The 20,387-nt window shown below is 42.2% G+C and overlaps 1 protein-coding gene across 1 annotated transcript in view; it reads right to left on the bottom strand.

Moving 5' to 3' along the window:
- Window positions 1-7,912: 7,912 nt before the first annotated feature.
- LOC133498086 (semaphorin-4B-like) overlaps window positions 7,913-20,387 on the bottom strand; it is a 63,480-nt gene continuing 51,005 nt past the window's right edge. Inside the window, exons 9-15 of the mRNA XM_061814510.1 lie at window positions 17,518-17,699; window positions 15,908-16,058; window positions 15,604-15,814; window positions 13,888-14,003; window positions 12,361-12,518; window positions 11,335-11,426; window positions 7,913-10,920 (exon numbers count right to left, since the gene is read on the bottom strand). Coding sequence (XP_061670494.1) covers window positions 10,148-10,920; window positions 11,335-11,426; window positions 12,361-12,518; window positions 13,888-14,003; window positions 15,604-15,814; window positions 15,908-16,058; window positions 17,518-17,699 — 1,683 coding nt within the window. The 3' untranslated portion in view covers window positions 7,913-10,147. The remainder of the gene's footprint in view (window positions 10,921-11,334; window positions 11,427-12,360; window positions 12,519-13,887; window positions 14,004-15,603; window positions 15,815-15,907; window positions 16,059-17,517; window positions 17,700-20,387) is intronic.

Here is a 20,387-nt window from a genome sequence, read left to right as displayed (position 1 = left end):
CGCTCGCGTGATTCGTCATTGATGCCATTAGAAGTGGATTAATCGCAGTGTTGGGGAAAATATACTTTCCCATTAGTGAGGGTAATGCCTGGCCTGAAATGCCTCCATCCTTCAGGACTGTAATATGGTAAAATGTCACCAGGTGGCAGCAAAGAACAGTAAGAAAGTGATGGCAGAGAGGAGGTTTGTGTTTTGCTTTTTGTGTAGGCTGTACCCACTGATCTTAAAAAAAAAAAAAGACTGGATGGCTCATTGGCCACCAAAACAGATGTCGCCACCAGCCATCCGCCATCTTGATACTCCCAAAACAACCATGCCGACCTGTGTAGCTTCAGTGATTAACTTTAATTGCCAGTTTTGTGGCCTTGAGAAAACACTCCACAGGTAAGTTAGAAAGATTTACTTTGACATTGTTAAAGTTCGTTTGTAAAGGTTTTTTTTTTAATTTTCCGATGAGCTTAATTCACTTGAACGATGTATTGTTTACGATTATTGTTCGCTGTTCACTCTCTGCGTCACCTTTACAGGCCGACAGTTTTTCGCGAAAAAGCCATGTACATATTTTCCCAATCTTCATCAGTGGATAAGCAAGAAAACATTTAATGTGACATTTTTGATGAATTTCACAATATAGAACTCGGCAAGTTGAATTTGATTTTCAAATGCTAGGAAACAAGTTTAAATTTTCTGTCTGAAATAGGATGTCGCAGAGACAACAAATGAACAATGCGTTTAGGTTGTATTTTCCCAGTGCAAGTCCTTATTTCTAAAAATATATCTAACTGATTGACTTCAAATGTAATGTATATGACAAAAATTGCTTAGTTTTTTGCAATGTTATGATGGTTGTGCTTCACACCTTATTTTGGGAAAAGTTAACGTCACGGAAATCTTCTTGGTAGTCACGGTTTTATATGCCTTTGCTTTGCACTTAGCCTTTTTTGGCTTACCAAGTCGAATTAAATATCCTCCATGTTACCATGTCAAGCTCACACGACCAGTTTTAATTTTACATGCCAAACGTTTGAGAAAAAAACCCCGTCATAATCCAACCTGTAAACAATGTCGTCCTCACGTTTTGGGAGTACCAAGATGGCGGCCATTCGCCATCGCTCGATGTGTATGCGCTAGCCAGTCTTTTTTTTCTTTTTATAGATCAGTGGCTGTACCACATGATTAAAATGATTGTACTGAAAGTGGTTTGTATTTACCTATAAATGCCACAAGGTGACAGTCAAGGACTACCCATCCATCATCTGAGCCGCCTATGCTCATCAGGTTTGTGGGAGTGTTGGAGCCTATCCCAGATATCTTGGTGCAGGAGGCGGGCTACGCGCTGAACTGGGGGCCTGCCAATCGCAGGAAGCATAGAAACAAATAAGCATTGTTTACAGTCGTCAATTGATGGATGTTTTTGGGATGTGGGAGGAAACCGGAGTGCCCGGAGAAAACCCACGCAGCCACGGGGAGAACATGCAAACTCCACACGGGGAAAGCCGGGATTTGAGCCCCGGTCCTCAGAGGGAGACGATTTGACCAGTTGCTCACCGCGCTGGCAAACCACTACTTGTGTCTAAATGAAGCAATTGTATCCTTCAGACCTCTCTTACATAAAGCCTCTCAATTCACTCAAAATGGTTTCCTTGGGATCAGGATTCCACCAGATAACACAAAAGCAATAATTACTTGTCGTGTTACTGGCAAAAACAACGACAACAACAACCTTTTTGCTAATGAGACCTATTGATTAATGCAAAGACCTATCAGTTTGATAAGGACTGCTGAAATTATAATAATAAAAAAAAACCTCAAATCATTTGGAGGTAAATTTCATTGACCTTGGACCCGCTAGCTTATCTGCCCAAAACAATATGGGTTCATTAGATGCTATGATACTGACCTTTGAATTATAGTATTTCTAAATTAACACCAGTGCAAGGTTAATTATAAGAAGAAAAACATAGAGAGAGAGAGAGAGAGAGAGAGAGGAAAGTCTGGACGTCTCTGATAAAGATGCTGCTTATCCCAATCGACCTCGGGTAAGTCGATGAAAATAGATGGATGGATGAAAAATGGGCATTCAAATACTAAGAGAAAATAGAGAAAGTACTCAAGGGGGAAAAACCGACTCAAGTAACGAGTAATGTGAGTCATCTTAGATTTTTTTTTTGACAGCATGAACCACAAATCAAATAAAAAATAATAAATGGGAGTCATTTCAGTTTTACTTGCCCAAAAATTGGCAACGCATGTATTGGGCCTTATAGAAACATTATTTGGTTTATTTAGTTAAAAACTGAAGAATTTGTTTGCCAACCAGGCTTTGTGATAATGCGTGCACGTGCAACACCATATGATAGGGTTAATGTTGCCATTACGAAACAACAGTAGAAGCATCTTCAATTTACTGTCAAGAGTTTTCCCAAGTTAGAAGTGGGCTTAAATATCAAGGTTTTGACAGTCACTGTTGAAAAGCTACATTATAAAGCTGTTTTTTGGAGTCTGTAAAATAAACTGGTTTGCGATTAGCAAAAGCTACGTGTATGGTCATGTGACTGCCTTGTGTCAACTGATTGGTGAATTGGAGTCAAATGACAGTGAATAGCGGAGGGGGGCGCCCAATGTGGAAGTCGAAGGACGGAGTGTAAAAATAGACGGGCACACGGGTAAATAAAAGTAGCGAAAATCATTTTGTTCATTGTATCAGAGTAACTGTATTCATCAGTAAAAGTAGTCTGACAAGTACCTTTCATCGAACACGTTACTTGAGTAAAATGTAATAGAATAAATGTAGTGCGTTACTAACCATCTCTGCTAAGTAGAATGTTTTCGACTGACGCCACACATCTTCCGGTTTAGAACGCGATCGCCATTTTGGTGGGGTGAATTCGAGTAAACAAATCGTAACCAAGCAAGGATAATTTCAGAAAGGAGTCTGAATGTGGGCGCACTGCGATGTTATCGGTTGCTCAAACGAAAGTGGGCATTGTAAAGTGTCTTTCTTTCGACTGCCAACTGTGATCAAGAACCGGTGCAAGAAAAATGAGCAATTATCAACCAAACGGGGACAACTGTGGCTGTCTTGTATGAGCAGAGCCGATCTAGCAGCCAAGTCATTCCCCTATGTCCGAGTTTGGTTGGAGCATTTTGTTCTTGCTAAGTATTGGATACCTTTAAGAATTTCACACCCACTTAGCAAAAAGTAAGTTCTGTGAAGGAGAAGTATTCTTTCGTGCCAAAGGCCTATGTAATACTCGTGTGTGTGTGTGTGTGTGTGAATGAAATGCATGTCTAGAAAATCTGTATTTTCTGTTTTATTCTAATAAGTTTGTAAAAACAAGTTACCGCACCACTAGCTGTTTCATGAGTTGAGTTAAAAATGTAGCCATGGAAGTGGAGAAAGATGTGCGGGCTCCACTTGGGACTCATCCCGGTCGAGCCTCTCTCCCTCCCTCTCAGTAACAAAAATGAAACTAATAATCTACAGCTCTTTCATTGGTATAATCAACATAATTTAACACAATGCTGATTGTAATCACGCGGTACATATTGAAATTGCATTGTGGTGTACACTAACCTTAGCAGTGTGGAGACACAGGATGCTTCCAATGGATGCCGCCGCATAACGAACCCAGCCATTGATGAATTGGTTGTAGGCTTCCAGAACTTTGTAATTCTTTAGTTGGTCCACGGCATAAGCGCTTGTCGAGAAGAGGAGATAGTTGACGATGTCTGCATAGGTTACCGACGGCCACATTTGTGTGCTCCATTTGTGTTTCTCCAAGGCATATGGGTCGATATTGTCGATCAAAGCACACTTCCTGTCGTAACGGTTTCTTGAAACAACATTTAATGAGCCCCGATAACTTTTCAAAGTCTTTTTAGCTATCGTGCGTCACTTTTAACACCCGTACGAACAGTTGTGCAACTCTGGTTTGCATGCAAAAGCCATAGCGTGAACGGCGCGTCAGTAGAGTGAACCCATTCAACATGGCCACGTGCCCCGGATGGCGTCACTTGGTCGAAAAATGTCTATAATTATAACTCGTATTTTATACTGCACTTTGCAAGGACACACACACACACACACACATTGCTTGCAGTCATTATTCACATTCTCAAATAATTAGCAGTGCATATTATGCTGATAGGCTGCAATGTCCACCGTTCACAGATAATAAACCACATTTCAACTCACTTCAGTCGGGATGCTCGGATGACGTCCATTCAGTTTGCCGTTTTGGTGCCTTTTTCAACGTGAAGCAGGTGAAGCGCTGACGAGGGCCAAATGCTTGAGCAATATTTTCTTTTGAAGCCTGACACACTACAAGCCGCTCTTCTTCAGGCTTACTACAAGTCCTCTCCAAAGCTCGGCTCTATCGACTGGATTTCCTCGAATTTTTTTTCTTAAATGCAACGTAAGACATTCAGCTTCCGACTAGATAACGAAAGAATGTACCGTATAGAGCGCAAAGCTCTGCCGAAATCCGTCCTTCTGCCCCTTTAAGGTCAGTTTAGCTGGGGCCCATCCCAGCTGACTTTGAGCGAGAGATGAGGGACACCCTGTGTGACTTCCTGAATTTAGGATCAAAAGGATTTGTAAATCATTATTGTTTTTACTCACATTTTACACCCCAACTTCATTGGAATGGGGAGTGGGGGGTTCCTTCTTAATTAGTACATGTACATTGACGGCATGTGGCTAAAATGAATTCTAGCTACACATTTGATTATTTTCAAAAGGAAGATATTACATTAGTGTACCGCATTTCAATCACTCATGTCCAACTGAAAATGTACTTTTTTTTCAGCGCACCCGCAGAAAACCAATACAGTAAAAGCACATAGAGGAAGATGGGAACATTTTAAGGAAGCGAAATTGTTTATCAAGATAGACAAATGAATTCCATTCATCCGTTTTCTGAGCCGCTTATCCTCACAAGGGTCATAGGAGTGGTGGAGCTAATCCCAACTGCCATTAGGCAGGAGGTGGGCTACACCCTCAACTGGTTGCCAGTCAATCGCAGGGCACTCGGAGACAAGTGTTTTCTATACCTGGCAACTAGTCTCTCACATCTATGTAGACACACGCACAAGCATGAGTATGTTAAAAACATTGATTTTATTCATCTTAAAAACTTTAAAATAAAGTGCTTTTTATGTACATTTTAACAAAAACAACAGTCACAATTATTCTCCATAATACAAAAAACAAAAAAACAATACAGTTCACAAGTATTTACACGACAAATAATTATAATAACAGTAATAAAAAAAAGAGAAGGGAATCATGCAGGCAAGACCACATTTGTCTACTTTGTTTTTCAGTCAGCTAAGTGGGTAGCATTTAGTTTGAAGAGGTTGATAAATATTGAATGCTAGTTGTACCTCTATTGTGCTGGTATTTGACATGGGACTGTTTGAGGCGGGGGGGAAAAAAATGACAAAAAAAAAAAATCAAACCAAAAAAAAAATCAATGAGGTGGCCATTCAAAGGAAAATGCCTTAAAACATCTGGCTACATTCATATCCAGTTGAATATGTTGCATCACCACTCAAAATGAAGCATGCTTAATTGGGTTGGAACAAAAAAAAAAACGTCATCATTAATAAATATGCACGTTGACAATTAAGGCCAAATGGTAACTACTGTATACTGCACACAGAGTTTGAGAAAGGCATGTGTGTGCAAAATAAGAAAGCATTCTCAGCAGTGTCCATTTTTGTGGTTAGCGGCTAATGAAACCATGACACGTGAATCGAAAATGTTACGTTAGGCGGTACGACATGGCACACGTCGGAAAAAAATGGCAGAACGTCAAAGGCGTTTTGTACGTTTATGAAGTTATCAAGCATATAAAAGCAGCATATATTCTTCTTTTGATCAAGCTGTCAAGGTTAGGGTTAGTCTAACAAAGCACAGTTCATGGATTTTTGGGATTGCTAGTTAGTTTGCAGGCAAGACACGCTCCTTCTGCAATATTATTGGCTCTAAGACGAGCACCCCTGCACTATGATTGGATGCAGTATCTCGGTAGAACACGCGCCACTGCTTCCAGAAAGTATGATGGCATTAATCTGGTTCCCACTAACCTGAACTCACCCTAATTCTAACAATCCGTCTTAAACCATCTTTATCCCCTAATCCTTGCTGTAAATTTAACCATAACAATCTTTGTTTTCATTTCGCACAAATGTGATCCATGTCTAGGATGGTCAACTCGTTACTGTGCATTTTACGCACGCAGCAGCCAATAATGTTGCAGTGGGGCGTGTCCTGCCTAGAAACTATGCGGGAATCCTAATAATCCACAATTCACGCATACTGTCGGCCACTTGACTTTATTACATACATTTTAAATTTATGCTTGGCCCAATTTCAAGCATTGCTAACTGCCAAAGTCCCCTGGGATGGACTCCATGTCGCTAAACATCATCAACCCCCCCCCGATAAATAATTTTGGAAGGAGGCCCTCCGTAGAGATACTGTATGTGGGCCTAGAATCTGGTGCTATGCCCCTGATTGGGATTGTATACTTTTTAAAATTCTGATTTAAACATGGAAAATGTTAGCAGTGAGCACAAACACAGGTAGTTTGGATCGCTCTTGAAGTAATTCTAAACTACCAGCATGTTAATGACCCGATTCACCCAATTTTGGCACGTTTTAAACTAAAGCGTCACCTTTTTAAGTTATAAAAGCGCAATTTTCAGAATTGCTAAGCTAACAAGTGGCTAGTATCGGCGTATCGCTAATTGACATTGCTGCAGTCCTCTTTTACTGAAAGTACATTAGAACTAGATACTACTTTGACATGCTTGATGGACAAACACAAGCGGGCTTATTAGAAGTATTATGAATGAACATTAGTGGCAAAAAGTTCACTTCTATACAACACATCTTACACAAGGTCCCTTAAAAACTCACACACACACAATATTAAGCACAGATGTCAATATAATGCAAAAAAATAAATAGACCACTTTTCGCGCTCTACGCTATGCAATTATGCCGTAAACTGGATTCGTTGGAACGGAACCAGTTGTCAGTCACTTTGTATTTGAAAGGTTTTATGCTGAAATATATAAAGTTCAGTATGGAGGTGCTGTATACATTATGTGGCCTATTGTACATTGTTAGTAATATTGTTCTGCATGAGCGCCTAACATCTTTGGGAAAAGTCTGCTTATTAAGTCTCAAGAGTGTACATAGAATGGTCACAATGGTCCCAACGTCATTTCTTTCTATTTTCTCAGTACAGTAATTGCATTTTATGAGGAAATTGACAAGCTGTGCAAACACCCTGATTTTTTTTTTTGTTGTTGTTGTGCTTTCACTGGACTTAAGTGACGATGGATGCATGCATGGAATGAAAAATTTTTTTGGGGGGGTGTTTTTTTTTTTTTTTTTTTTTTTTTTTAGTACACCTGAGTACTAAGTCCAACTTTAAAAAATATCCAATACATAGTTGTGCATAAATTGTGAATAAATAAACAAATATCCTTGGCTTCCATCTGACCGGCTTCCTTATTTTCTGCCTTTACCTCCCTTTCCTTACTTGGATGGCCGCTGCACCAAGTTGCTAGTTAGCGTTTGTACAATCAGTGTCCGATAAACAGCATCTTAAAAAAAATAAATAAAAATTATGATATCCATGCTTGGTAGGCCGGTCACACTTAATTAATGCAGAGACCTCCCACAGAAAAACATCTGAGAAAGGTCAGGGAGAGGCGACAGAAACTGTGAATCGGGATTTTTTTTCATTGGGCTTGTTGTACCCAACAACTCCTGCCAAGCAACAAGTGACCACAGCAATGTGATGTGACCCGGAAAAGACAATTCTGTTGTTTTACATTGCTGAGGCAGCTTGCTAATATTCTCTTTTAGGTTTGAGATTTTTTTTTTTACATCTTTGTAGTAAAAGAAGCAGACAGTAAGAGAAAGTAGTTATCCGTGTATATACTGTATCTATTCAAGAGGTCTGAGACCCACCGTTTTCTTTTATTCATATAAAAACACCACTGAACACTGGATGATGTTTTAGTGCCTTTAGCAAAACCGTCTGTTTGCTCCTTGCAATGTTGAGTCAAATGATGTGGAATTAGTCATCACGATACAATGATACTATTGCATTTTGATAAGTTAATTGTTGCTTGTTTTTTGGATTTTTTTAAATTTTTTTGGCACAGAGCACATGATGATTCGGTGCAACCCTGAATTTTTTTTTTCAACTCCTTGGCTTTCTGTTAAGTCAAGTGGGGTACACGCATACCAATTTTTAGTGTTTAGAGTTTTCAGGTCAAGATGAGCAACAACTGCACACATCACCATGTTTGTCGTAGTGTCAAAACTGCAACAGAGCGTCCACAAAGCCCAAAAATACGAAGAAAAATTGAAGCAGATATTTGTTTGGAATCAGATGGGCATTTTCCAGTGCTGTTGGAATGTATGATGAGTACATATTATCTTCTATATAGTGTCCTCAATGTATCCCACAATGCTTATTGATAAGTAATGTGCAACTGATGGTCACTAGAAAGGCAATATATCTGTACAATTATAGCACTGATACAGTAATACTAAATGCAAAAAAATACAACGGATAGAAATAGTGCTTTGTTTGCATTCATTTGGTAAAATATACAGAGCTCAAAATAAAATACTTTTCGCAGTTTATTTGTTTCATATTTCTTACTGGAGGCACTGACCTAGGCATATCATCTGTATTGTTATTATTAGCGTGCCCGAATAATATTCGAAAACTATTTTTGGCCTCTGGCCTTCCTGTGTTGAGTTGCAGGTTCTCCCCGTGCTTGGATGGGTTTTATGCGGGTACAGTGTTCCACTCCTATTCACGGGATATTGGGACCAAGATCTGATGCCAATATTGAAAATCTGTGAGTAATTGACACCTGCTGTAAAAAAAAGTTTATTTTACCTTCAGATGACAAGTTGCTTGCAAAGCTTAACTTTTGCGTAAATGAAACTCCTCCACTCATTCCAACATAGTTCCTTATCACCAAAATACCACCAGATGGCAACAAAGCAACATTGTTAGTTTTTCATCAAAGAGCAGAGGATAAGTTCCAAAACAAATGAGCAAATAGGGAAATTGGCAAATGCTCAACTGCAAATATGCGAGGGTTCACTGTTGTCCACTACATAAAAAAATGTGGAAGTGGGGAATGAGTCTGAACACAGCCCATGTGTTAGTTAATCTAGTGAAAACTGATCTTGTCATTTATATTATGGTGAATGATTTGTGAGACACGTTCTATAAACAAGTAACAAAACCAGTTTTTCCTTTTTGTGTTGAGCAACAGCGCCACCTTCAGCGAGCTTTCTGATTGGCTAAAATTCCGTTCCATGTCACACAGAGTGTCCGTGGATCTTGGTGTTGAACACACAATGGACAATTGTGTAAAATCGTAAATATTGAATGGGTTAAACATTACTATTATTTTTTTCCAACCAGATTTGGCATGGAAAAAATCATTCTCAACACCTCACATTAGTGTATAAATTGATCAGGATAATATGTGAGACATCCGACAATTAGGCCTTTGCCGACTTTGATCAAAAGTGAAAAAATACTCGAATTCAGCCTGATTATAGGTATGCGTGTACCCCACTTAATGCTCCCATATTTCATAATCATCGTAGTACCTGCACAATTCAGCCTTGACGCGTTGCCGTCCGACGGTCCGTGGTGCGTTTACTGGTCTTTTTTTTCTTTTCCGGACATACATTCAGGACGTGAGAGTCAACGCGTTGCGTGGCCTTTTTTTTGTTGCCTCTTTCATCTGTTAAGATGTCACACAGTCTGATCGTCCCTTTTCTGTTCATCATCGTCCACACAGACCGTAAGAACGCATCAGTTTTTTGTCCTCCTTGAACCTGAACTTGGTGGCAGTAGACGTCTAAGAACAACTGACTTGAAGACACAAATACTGAAAAGAGCGTCTTCTTTCTTGCATAGCCACACTCGGCACGCATTTTGTATGCAATTAGTGGCCATGAGGAAATTGACTAAAACTATCGGACAGCAGCTGCCAAGTCCTCGCGCCCGCTGGAGCTGCTTTTCCCGTCCCACGCAGCTCGAAAGAAAAAAAAAACAGCAAAATAAAAAGACGTCGGGGTCTCGTCTCACACGATGGAGTCTTTAATTTCCGAGCCTAACCGCACTCTGGGCCGGGGGAGAGTGGGCGAGTACTCCACGTGGCTTTCTTTGACGTTGAGCGGCCGCCCGTCGGACGCGTCGGAGAAGCTCTTGCTCTCGGGCGATGACTCCCTAGTCGGCGTGCTGCAGATGTAGTTGTCGTTGAGCGTCTGGTAGCCCTTGTGGTCCGACGTGGACACGGGAATGGTGTTGCCGTTGAGCGGCAGGCTCTCTGTGGGCTTGCTGGCCATCCTGGGCTTCTTCTGCTGCATGCTGGCGCACTCGCCCTGCTTTAGCATGGACTTCATGTGGTCGCGGTTGCGGTAGATGACGAACAAGGAGAAGACAACGAGGGAGAAGGCGAGCAGGGCGCACACCACGATGAGCTCGTTCCAGTAGGTCTTGGTGTGGATCTGCTGCGAGCGAGACTCGCCCGGCAGGATCATGACCTCCTCACGCTTCACGTGCGGCGTGCGCGAGTGGCTCAGCGCGACCGTGGTGCTCTCGACATGAGGTTCTGCTCTCACGCAGTAGTTGGCCAGCAGCTGGCGGAAACTCTCCTCCTCCGACCAGCACTCGTAGGTCTCAGTCTTGTCAACGTGCGCCACCACCACCAGGCTGCCCTCGGGCGTGGTGTACAGGAACTGGCTGGCGCTGGCGCTGTAGCGCCACTTCCTCTGGGCCAGGTTGGAGCGCAGTTTGCAGGGCAAGAGCCGTAACGTGTTGGTAGGAATTGTGATTAGACGGCAACGTGATCCACCTTTCCAAAGAATGAACAAGAGACAAATGTGTCATACAGTAAATTAAAAACAACAAAAAAAAAGCTTTTTAAAACATGGGTGGGGAACTCAGCAATTTTGCGATCTTGAGCGGATTTAGTCCAGCCTACCATGCAATTCAAAAGATACATTTTATAACATAGAGTGTGTGACATGGGCAAAAATTTTTTGTTTGAAAATTTTGTGCATCATTCTTAACAGACGTTAATGAATATCTGCTCATGAGAATTGCTTGACCATTTGTGTTCAAATATAATTTGCTTAAAGGGTTTAAAATAGCATATTGAGGTTTTGTAAAATGCTGAAAAAGTCAACTTGTTTGCTTTATTGTCCAAGCCACAGGATCCGCATCTATTTTGCTTTGAAAAATGTCACTCTTTAAAAATCACACTCACGGGCAGCTGCTGGTCGGACAGATCTCGGGCCGGAGAGCGTCTTGTTACAAATTGCCGAGGTGTCAGCCTCCTCCACATCTTGCTGCCAGTGGCTGAGACAGAACAGGACAAACGAAAGCACCCGCAGCTCCAGTTAAGTGACATGTTGTGTGCACATGCCCATCCATCTACAGTCTTTCATTAAAGGCATGATCACACTGCCAGTGCAGCATGACAAAGGGGAACAATCTTCATTTTAACAGCATCTTGTGCTCGCTCACAACATGACAGTTGACCTGTTTTTCCATTTGTTTTGGTACACAGCGTGAAAGAGTGGAAACACTTAAGTTGTGCATGACACCAGCGGGTCTCCAAATTTTTGGGGCCCCGGATCCCCAGTAAATTATTGATCCCTGAACCTTGCAAGTCATTGTGTTTCCCAGCATCACTTTCGTGCAGATATGTCACAATAAAAGCATGATTAAGAAACGAACGGTGTATACCGACTGAAACGCCACAGGGCTCATAATTAGAAAATAATGCAGTAGTTCCGCAATAGTTACCCGCTATAATTTTGGTAAATAAATATCTTCGTCATTTATTTAGGAAAATAATCCTCTCTCTATAAATGTTAGAGTATATTTTCAAAAGAAATTTTATTTTCCACGGACCACTTGGAATGACACCACATACACCACTCAATGCCCGCAACCCTCTGGTTGAGAAACACTGTATTAAAGTATGTAATTCAAACCTGAGAGAAATGTGCCTTTTGAAACCTCAGAAGTCACATCCCATCTTGTAGACGTCAGGTCGACAGCCAACCAACATTAACAAATGCTTTGTTATGGCCACTGTTTGAATTTCCCTTATTTTCTATGGGAAACATCTGAAAATCTGAACAAATTCTTGGTCGAACAGTATCTTGGAACATATTGCGTCCGACCCATGTGGCGCCACTGTATTATGGTGCTGTATTTTAGCTAAAGTTTCACACTAAACTAAACTAAACTAAACTATTTCGCAGTTCCGATCTTGCCACCGTACCTGTCGGGCGGGGCCATTCTGACGTCCCGACACAGCCGTCCGGTCCAGGCGCAGTAAGGGTCTCGAGAGAGGACACACTCTCCACAGCTTAGGTAGTTGGAACAGTTCGCCACGGGGACCTCCACCAGGCCCGAGTAGGATGACACAAACAGCAGGCCCTGTAAATGGGAAGGACAAAACATTTTCATCAGAACAATGCTGCCTCTTATATTTTTACGCAAAACTACACATACAATAAAACCATCTATAGTCCTCATTAGGGTCACGGCTAAAATGGAGCCGATCGCAGCTGACTTTGGGGGAGACGCGGGGTACACCCTGGACTGGCTGCCAGCCAATCAGGGCACATAAAGACAAAGCAAGCATTCATTGGGGACGATTTAGAGCAGAGGTGTCAAACTCATTTTTGTCATGGGCCACATCGTTTCCATGCATATTATTACATGTACACAACAAATTGATTTATAATCACTTTTAAAATCAGGAAGAAAAAAACGTTTTAAAGGATAGATTGGCAGAAAAAAGTGTTTAGCAATTTTAGCATTTCAGCAAGAAATGTGAAGTCGATGCACGTGGTTTTGTGTTCGCAGCCCACATAAAATGATGTGACAGGACAGAGCTGGCCCCCGGGCCTGGAGTTCAACTTGGGATTCAGACCCTTCAATGCAGGCATGAGCAAAAATGGCATAACCAGTGTATTTTTTTAAAATAAAATCTTATTTCTGTTAGCATCAATTGATATGAGAGTTTTCATGTGCATGTATTTTTTAAAATCTGTTTAGTCAATCTCATGAACTGAACTAATACTTTAAAATTTTTCACTTTATTGATTTTATCATTTTTTAGAAAACCCACACAAAAATGGCCAGAACATGCAAACTCCATGCAGGATGGTCCAAACGGAGATTCAAATCCAGAACCTCAGTACCGCAAGGCAGCTGTGCTAAATCCCATCATCAGTGCTGCCTCGTGTTGAAGCGATTACATAATTAAAAGCAATTTAAGTAAATAGAGCACAAAATCTGTCCAGACGGTACCTAGCTTGGCGTCGGTGGGGTTGTTAAATTGGGGGTGACCACGCATACCCGCAATATTGTCCTCAACTCATTTTTATCACCTTTGACACGCGCTGAGTCTATATTTAGGCTGCCTTTCCCAGTAGTATATTAAACATCACTGAATCATCTTGTTTGTCTTTCATCGGCCGGAATACATGGGAAAGTAGCTCGGACTTTATTAGAATGACATGATCTTTCGATAAGAGTCCATTCGGGCCCCTGGGAGAGGCCATTATGTCATAAAGAAAGGAAGGTAATGAAATTGAGCTGCAGCTAAAACACCAGCGAGGATCATAAACCCTGCTCCAGATGGCCAAATAACTCTTAAGAAAATGCGGCAAGATGGCGCCAGAGGGGAGGGATGTCTTCAGACAGCTCACACAATTTAGCTCTTGTGCCGTTTTTTTTTTCCCCATTTCTCACAATTGAATGAATTCTAATCAAAAAAGCTCTGTAAATATGTATTTACCCTCTGAGGGTCCAGTTCGATGTGCTGCACGGGCTGCGGGTCGGGAAACAGAACCATCTCCTCGATGATGTGCATCTTGTCGTTGGCGTTGATGGCCTTGTGCAGCTTTCCGTCATCTGGGCACAACGGCAAAAAAGCTAAAATGGGTTGCACGTTTGAGACCCGTCCCATGTTAGCCCGGGCACTGTAGGTCCGCTTAACATTACGGAAACAAACATTTGGGTCTTTGGAATATTTGCCCAGCCTTCAAGTGAAGAGTAAAATACCAAGTAAATCTTTTACCAACCAGTTTGTGGAAAAATATATCCGTCAACAAGCACTTTTGTGCCGCTGTTATGTAATCGTAGGGCTAATAGTGTATACCGTGCATCCATCCATCATTTTTCTATACCTCTTATCCTCACTAGGGTTGTGGGTGTGCATGAGAAGATCCTAGCTGACTCTGGGCAAGTGGTGGGGTACACCCTGTACATAGTACAATGGCCCCCACCACAATGCATTTCCACCTGTTTCACGATTAATTAAACTGCGTGAAGTGCAAGAAGCTCGTTCAAGTGACAGCCAGACTACAAGGTCTGAAACAGGAATAGGCAGAAACCCCCACACGTGACATCGCTCCTATCAGCAAAACCAAAAGGTAAGCAGATCTGTATTGAGATTTGTTGGACGCACAGATTAGCATTAGCTCACAGAGTTAGCAACTGATAAGCGGCACATGCTTGATGAAGTTTTTGATATGGTGGCGTTGTATTTGTGCTTGCTGATGTGGCCATGTGCCACATACAGGCTTGGAACATCCATCCATCCATCCATCCATTGTCCTCGCCGCTTTTCCTCACGAGGAACACGGGGACTGCTGGAGCCTATCCCAGCTGTCAATGGGCAGGAGGCGGGGTACACCCTGAACTGGTTGCCAGCTATCGCAGGGCACATGAAGACAGACAACAGCCGCACTCACGATCACACCTAGGGGCAATTTAGAGTGTCAAAATAATGTTGCATGTTTTTGGGATGTGGGAGGAAACCGGAGTGCCTGGAGGAAACCCACGCAGGAATGGGGAGAACATGCAAACTCCACACAGGCGGGTCCGGGATTGAACCCGGGACCTTAGAACTGTGAGGCCAACGCTTTACCAGCTGATCCACTGTTATTATTATTATTATTATGTTACATAATTAGTCCTGTTGTCAATTTGAGCACTCGGCCGCTTTCAAGCTTGGGAGCTGAGCAATCTTGTTCACAGTTAGCAGCACAAGTGGGTAAATTGTCACAACAGAGCACAAAAGGATATCTCGAGTCCACTTACAGTCTTTGTTGTGATATGATAAATGAATAAAGTTATTATTGTCCTTCGCGTTAAAATTATGTTGACGAGATAAGACCAACACGCTAAAGTTGGCAGAGTTGTCTTATTTTTGTAGTTCTTTTTAGCAAAAACTTTTGATTTGATTGCTAAAGAGTGCTATAATTGATTCTTGATTCTTGGAGGTATTTTGACAAAACCATTTCAGAGAAATGCTTTTAAGACACTGGAAAATAGTTATGAATTATGTTAAAGGAAAAAAAAGCACGATACGTCTCCTTAAGGCAACTCAAAAGTCTCTCTGAAATTGCCCCCAGGTGGTAGAATTCAGTTCAACACTGCAAGACACGCTTTGGACAAACATTGATCTGGCTTGTGTTTGTTTGTTTTTTTTTTTTTTTTTTTGTTCTACCTGTTCCAATAAAGAGCACATCGTAGGCCCTTTCCATGCCCTGGATCTTGTGCACGGCAATCTGCGTATAGCGCACGCTGCGTTTCAGCAACAAAGGCGCGCTGCGGATGACGCTGTCCATCAGGAAATGGTCCTTGACGAAGTTGAGCACCTTGTCTGGCATGTGCAAGGATGACTGGATTCCCATTTGCCTGGCGTGGTTGGTCACACACTGTGCGGGTGCCAAATAAGAGGTGAATAATTACGTATACGGCACGCTCATCCAAACACAGAGCACACACTGTGCTTTTGTAATGCAACTCACCGCTCCAGGTCGTGGTTCTGGTGCAGGGTGATTGTACGTGTACCACTGCTGGGTCTCCCTGTTGACCTGCCTGTAGCGGCCATTGAAGGCCCGTTCCACCTGTGCCATGGTGAAGGCACACACTGCAGAGCTCCCCGACGCTCCTTTGTACCTGTCAAAGAATTTACTAATTTACGCGGTTTTGTGAATCAATGTCATTGAATCCTGTCACTGTATATGACATGATACAATCCCAGCAGTCAGTTGGTAGTGCCTCTGTATTATGGTAGAGACCATGCTAGAGTTTGTCCTGCCGTTCAGCAACCTGGTACTTCCTAATGATAAAGAAACTAAACCTGCGTAGTTATGTACAGTGTAATATTTCATATTTTTTAACCAAATTCACAATATTAAATATATATATATATAAATTTTTTTTTAGGTAGGCGGCACGGTGGATCAGCTGGTAAAGCGTTGGCCTCACAGTCCCGCCCCACCTGTGTGGAGTTTGCATGTTCTCCCTGTGTGGGTTTCCTCTGGACACTCTGGTTTCCTCCCGCTCCCTAAAAACATGCAACATTAATTGGACACTCTAAATTGCCCCTTGGTGTGATTGTAATTGCGACTGTTTGTCTCTATGTGGCTTGCGATTGGCTGGCAATCAGTTCAAGGTGTACCCCGCCTCTTGCCCATTGACAGCTGGGATAGGCTCCAGCGCTCCCCCCGACCCTCGTGAGGATAAGCAGCAAAGAAAATGGATGGATGGATTTTTTTAGGTATGACTTTTCCATCCATCCATTTTTCGTACCACTTATCCTCACAAGGGCGCTCTTTTCAGGTAACTCTGGGTGCGAGGCAGGGCACATATAAACAAGTATTCGCACTCAGATTCACAACTGTAGGCAAATCAGTTTTTAATTAACGTACCCCGCACATCTTTGGGATGTGGGAGGAAACCGGAGTACCCGGAGAAAACCCACACAGATATGGGGAGAACATGCAAGCTCCACGCAGGTGGAGCCAGGATTTGAACCCTGGTCCTCAGAACGCTTAAGCAGATGTGCTAATCAGTTGTCCGCCATGCCACCATTCTGCTTGGTTATTATTTTTGATTTATCCATTATTATTATTTGTTAATTCTATATTGTCAATTTTTCAAGTTATTGAGAAAAAACATACCATTAAAGCAGATTGATAACTGCTAACAATTAATTTGGTGTAGCAAAGAATAAATTTTAGCTCTAAATATGTTGCAACAAAGAGGATTTTTTTTTTTTACTAAAAAACAAAATGATTAATAAAGGCTAATTTACTTTACTAATTTAATACTACTTTATCATTTTTAAACAAAACTAATCAAGACGTTTGCTTTGTCTCTTGGCTGTTATTGGTGTCCAAACTGTAAAGATGAATTTTTTTTGCCATCTTAGCAAAATATAAATCCCGATTAAAAGTTACGTGGCATCGATCCACTTCCTGTTCTTGTACAACAGACTGTACAAGAAATGTGCATAAGAATATACTGTATATTTACATTTTGTACATACTATATACTGTTCTGTATTTTATTTTTTTGTCCCAAACCAGCCCACCGGAGGATACCCTCTTCACCACGCCTGTGGGCCACTTACCACTGCGACGTGAAGACGCCATAGAAGACTGTGCTCTCCCAGCTGTCCCCCATGGGTTTCAGGACAAACATGTCCTGGATGATGTTGAAAGGGAAGCCATCATCTGGCAGGGAACACAGGAGCTGGGCCTTCAGGAAGGTGGTCCACTTCTTCTGCAGGACACGCTCGCCACCTCTATCGCCCTGGGAACATACATCGGAAAAAATGGTCAAAATTGAAGAACATTGTGGAAAATGTGAACCGTCCACGGAAACAGTTTGGGGAATGCCTTTTCCTGTCCATGGGGGGCAGGGGGGTGGGGGGTGCTTTCAAGCTGGAACATGAATGTGGTCTATCACAGATGCATTTCTTTGTGCTTTAAAGGCCACGGCTGGTTCTACTCAAAGTTGCACAGACAGATGACACTAGTCACAGAAGATCCAAATAAAATCCTTTGGTCACAAAAATCTGCACGATAAACTGAGCTGAGAGTCCTCGAAAGGCAGTAGAAGTAACGAGCGACATATACGCAAATAGCAGTACTCCAAACTTCATTTCATCTGAGGCCACATGGTAGTTATGGTTGCCCTCAGGGGGGCCAGTTACGAGAACGAAACTACATGAATGCCATTTAAATTTTATCATAAACAGCTGGCATATTTTCTTTATATGCAAGTGTGACTAACAGTTTGAGGAGTCCCAGGTTATTAGGCTGTAACTATATTCATAATTTCAATTTGCATTGCTTTGGATCCACTTGAAGAGCTCAGAAGCTGTTTAAAACTGTGTTTATGTCCTTAAAAAGCAGGCATGCAGTCTAAATAAGTCTCCTTTAAATGAATTAAGTGACAAACATGGCTTGCAGTTGCCTCCAGACGAAGAGGACGTAGCACAAGTTTAAACAAAGCTGGGAAAATTAATTACAGCTTTTGGGTTCACGCCTCACACCTTCCTCTGAGATTTCACAGAGACGGGAAGAATCCTCACATAAACACCGGCACCCTGGTAATTATCGGAGAGCCTGTAAACACACACCGAAGCGAACTAACAGCCAGGTGGCTCGTGTGCAGGAGGAAAAAACAAAAAACACCCAAATCTGAAGACGAGTTGTAGCAGCGTCAGGGCCTCCAAAATACTGAACTCCCTTTTGAGAGCGGGGGGGTGTCATGTCAGAAGTGGAACACTCCCTCCCACTGTGAGCTCTTAAAACATGAAAAATCATCTGGCTGCGTGCTGAGGTGAACCCTGCTGGGACTGCCGCAGGCCTGGGAGCCAATTAGGCTGCACGACAGTAGCCGGTGCACGTCCGATAACGAGGAGTGTGCATTCCTGTTCTCTCGGCTGTCCACTGCTCTTATTGAGAATAACCGTGGTGTACTTTTGCACGAGGGCGACTCCCCCCAGATAACTGCCGGACAGTGACAATAATAGTCAAAAAAGAAAAATCTGCTGCATCAATATTTCACATTATTGACCAACATCTTTAAGTAGAATACGGAACAGATCAATGGAAAAGCTACACTGGCCGCAAGAAATAGAGATATTGGTGTTTTGGGTGAATATTCACGATGAACCGCCAGTTTACCTTGGGGCCGCTGGAGGCAGCCTCAGTGCACATGCCAGCCACTTAAATTAGAAATATATATAAAAAAAATCCAATCTTCACAAATGTCCTTTTTTGCCCCAACACTAAATAAGATAAACAAGGATGCTCCTGTAAACATGTTGTGAGCAAAACTACTAATAAAATTCTCCCAGGCCATGCTGTAACCTTGCCTCTGAAAAATGTTTCTTTCCGTGCATAAAGCCCAGACGATGTTGTACCCCCAAGAGCCATGTACCCCACCATGATTGGTAGGTTCGTCAGCCAGGCACACAACACTGTAAAAGTTCCATTCATATAACTCGAGGGCCACACTAAAATTAAACTTTCATATTAAGGTGGGGGGCACAAAATACCATTTTACGGACCACAAAGGGCCCGCAGGCTGCCTGTTTGAGACCCTACCCTACAGTATAACATTTACACGAGAATTTAAATTGACCAAGCAAGAGAGCATTGTCAGTATGTATTGTATGATGTAAAGATAGACTGCACATTAACCAAAGATACTGTCATTGAATTATGGGAATAAAGAAATTATTTTCTCCGCTCGAATGAAAAGTAGATTTGTCAAATCAATGAAAAAAAAACTATTAACTGCAGAATCCGTCCATCCATTTTCTTTGCCGCTTATCCTCACAAGGGTCACGGGGAGTGCTGGAGCCTACCCCAGCTGTCAATGGGCAGAAGGCGGGGTACACCCTGAACTGGTTGCCAGCCAATTGCATGGCAGATAGAGACAAACAGTCGCACTCACAATCACACCTAGGGGCAATTTAGAGTGTCCAATTAATGTTGCATGTTTTTGGGACGTGGGAGGAAACTGGAGTGCCCGGAGAAAACCCACGCAGGCACGGGGAGAACATGCAAACTCCACACAGGAGGGGCCGGTGTGATGGTCTGAGCGCTCATCCATGCTGAAAAGTCTCCTTGTGATGAATGCGAATGCGTTACTAACAGGGGAACTCTGGGTACGTAACAGACGCTTCTTGGGAAATCCCCCAGTCTCATAGTTCCCCTCTTCTACATAGAGGTGGCTATCATACATTATATCCTAACCCTCACCTAACATTAAAATAAAAGTTGATAAAAAGACATACACATATATGTACGTTCGCTGTGTTGGTCTTTCTGAGACGTCCATAGCGAACACGAACACTCGGCAACAAGTTATCGAATGGCACATGTTCAAGCATGGGTGGGGATTTTTCAGTATTAAGCTGCAAGTTTGTGGGTTTTTTTCCCCTCAGCTATTAACAACAGATTACGAAAAAAACCCAACTCATTT

Source organism: Syngnathoides biaculeatus, chromosome 3, assembly GCF_019802595.1.
Source record: "Syngnathoides biaculeatus isolate LvHL_M chromosome 3, ASM1980259v1, whole genome shotgun sequence".
NCBI classification, from domain to species: Eukaryota; Metazoa; Chordata; class Actinopteri; order Syngnathiformes; family Syngnathidae; genus Syngnathoides; species Syngnathoides biaculeatus.
This window is presented reverse-complemented; position numbering and strand designations above follow the sequence as displayed.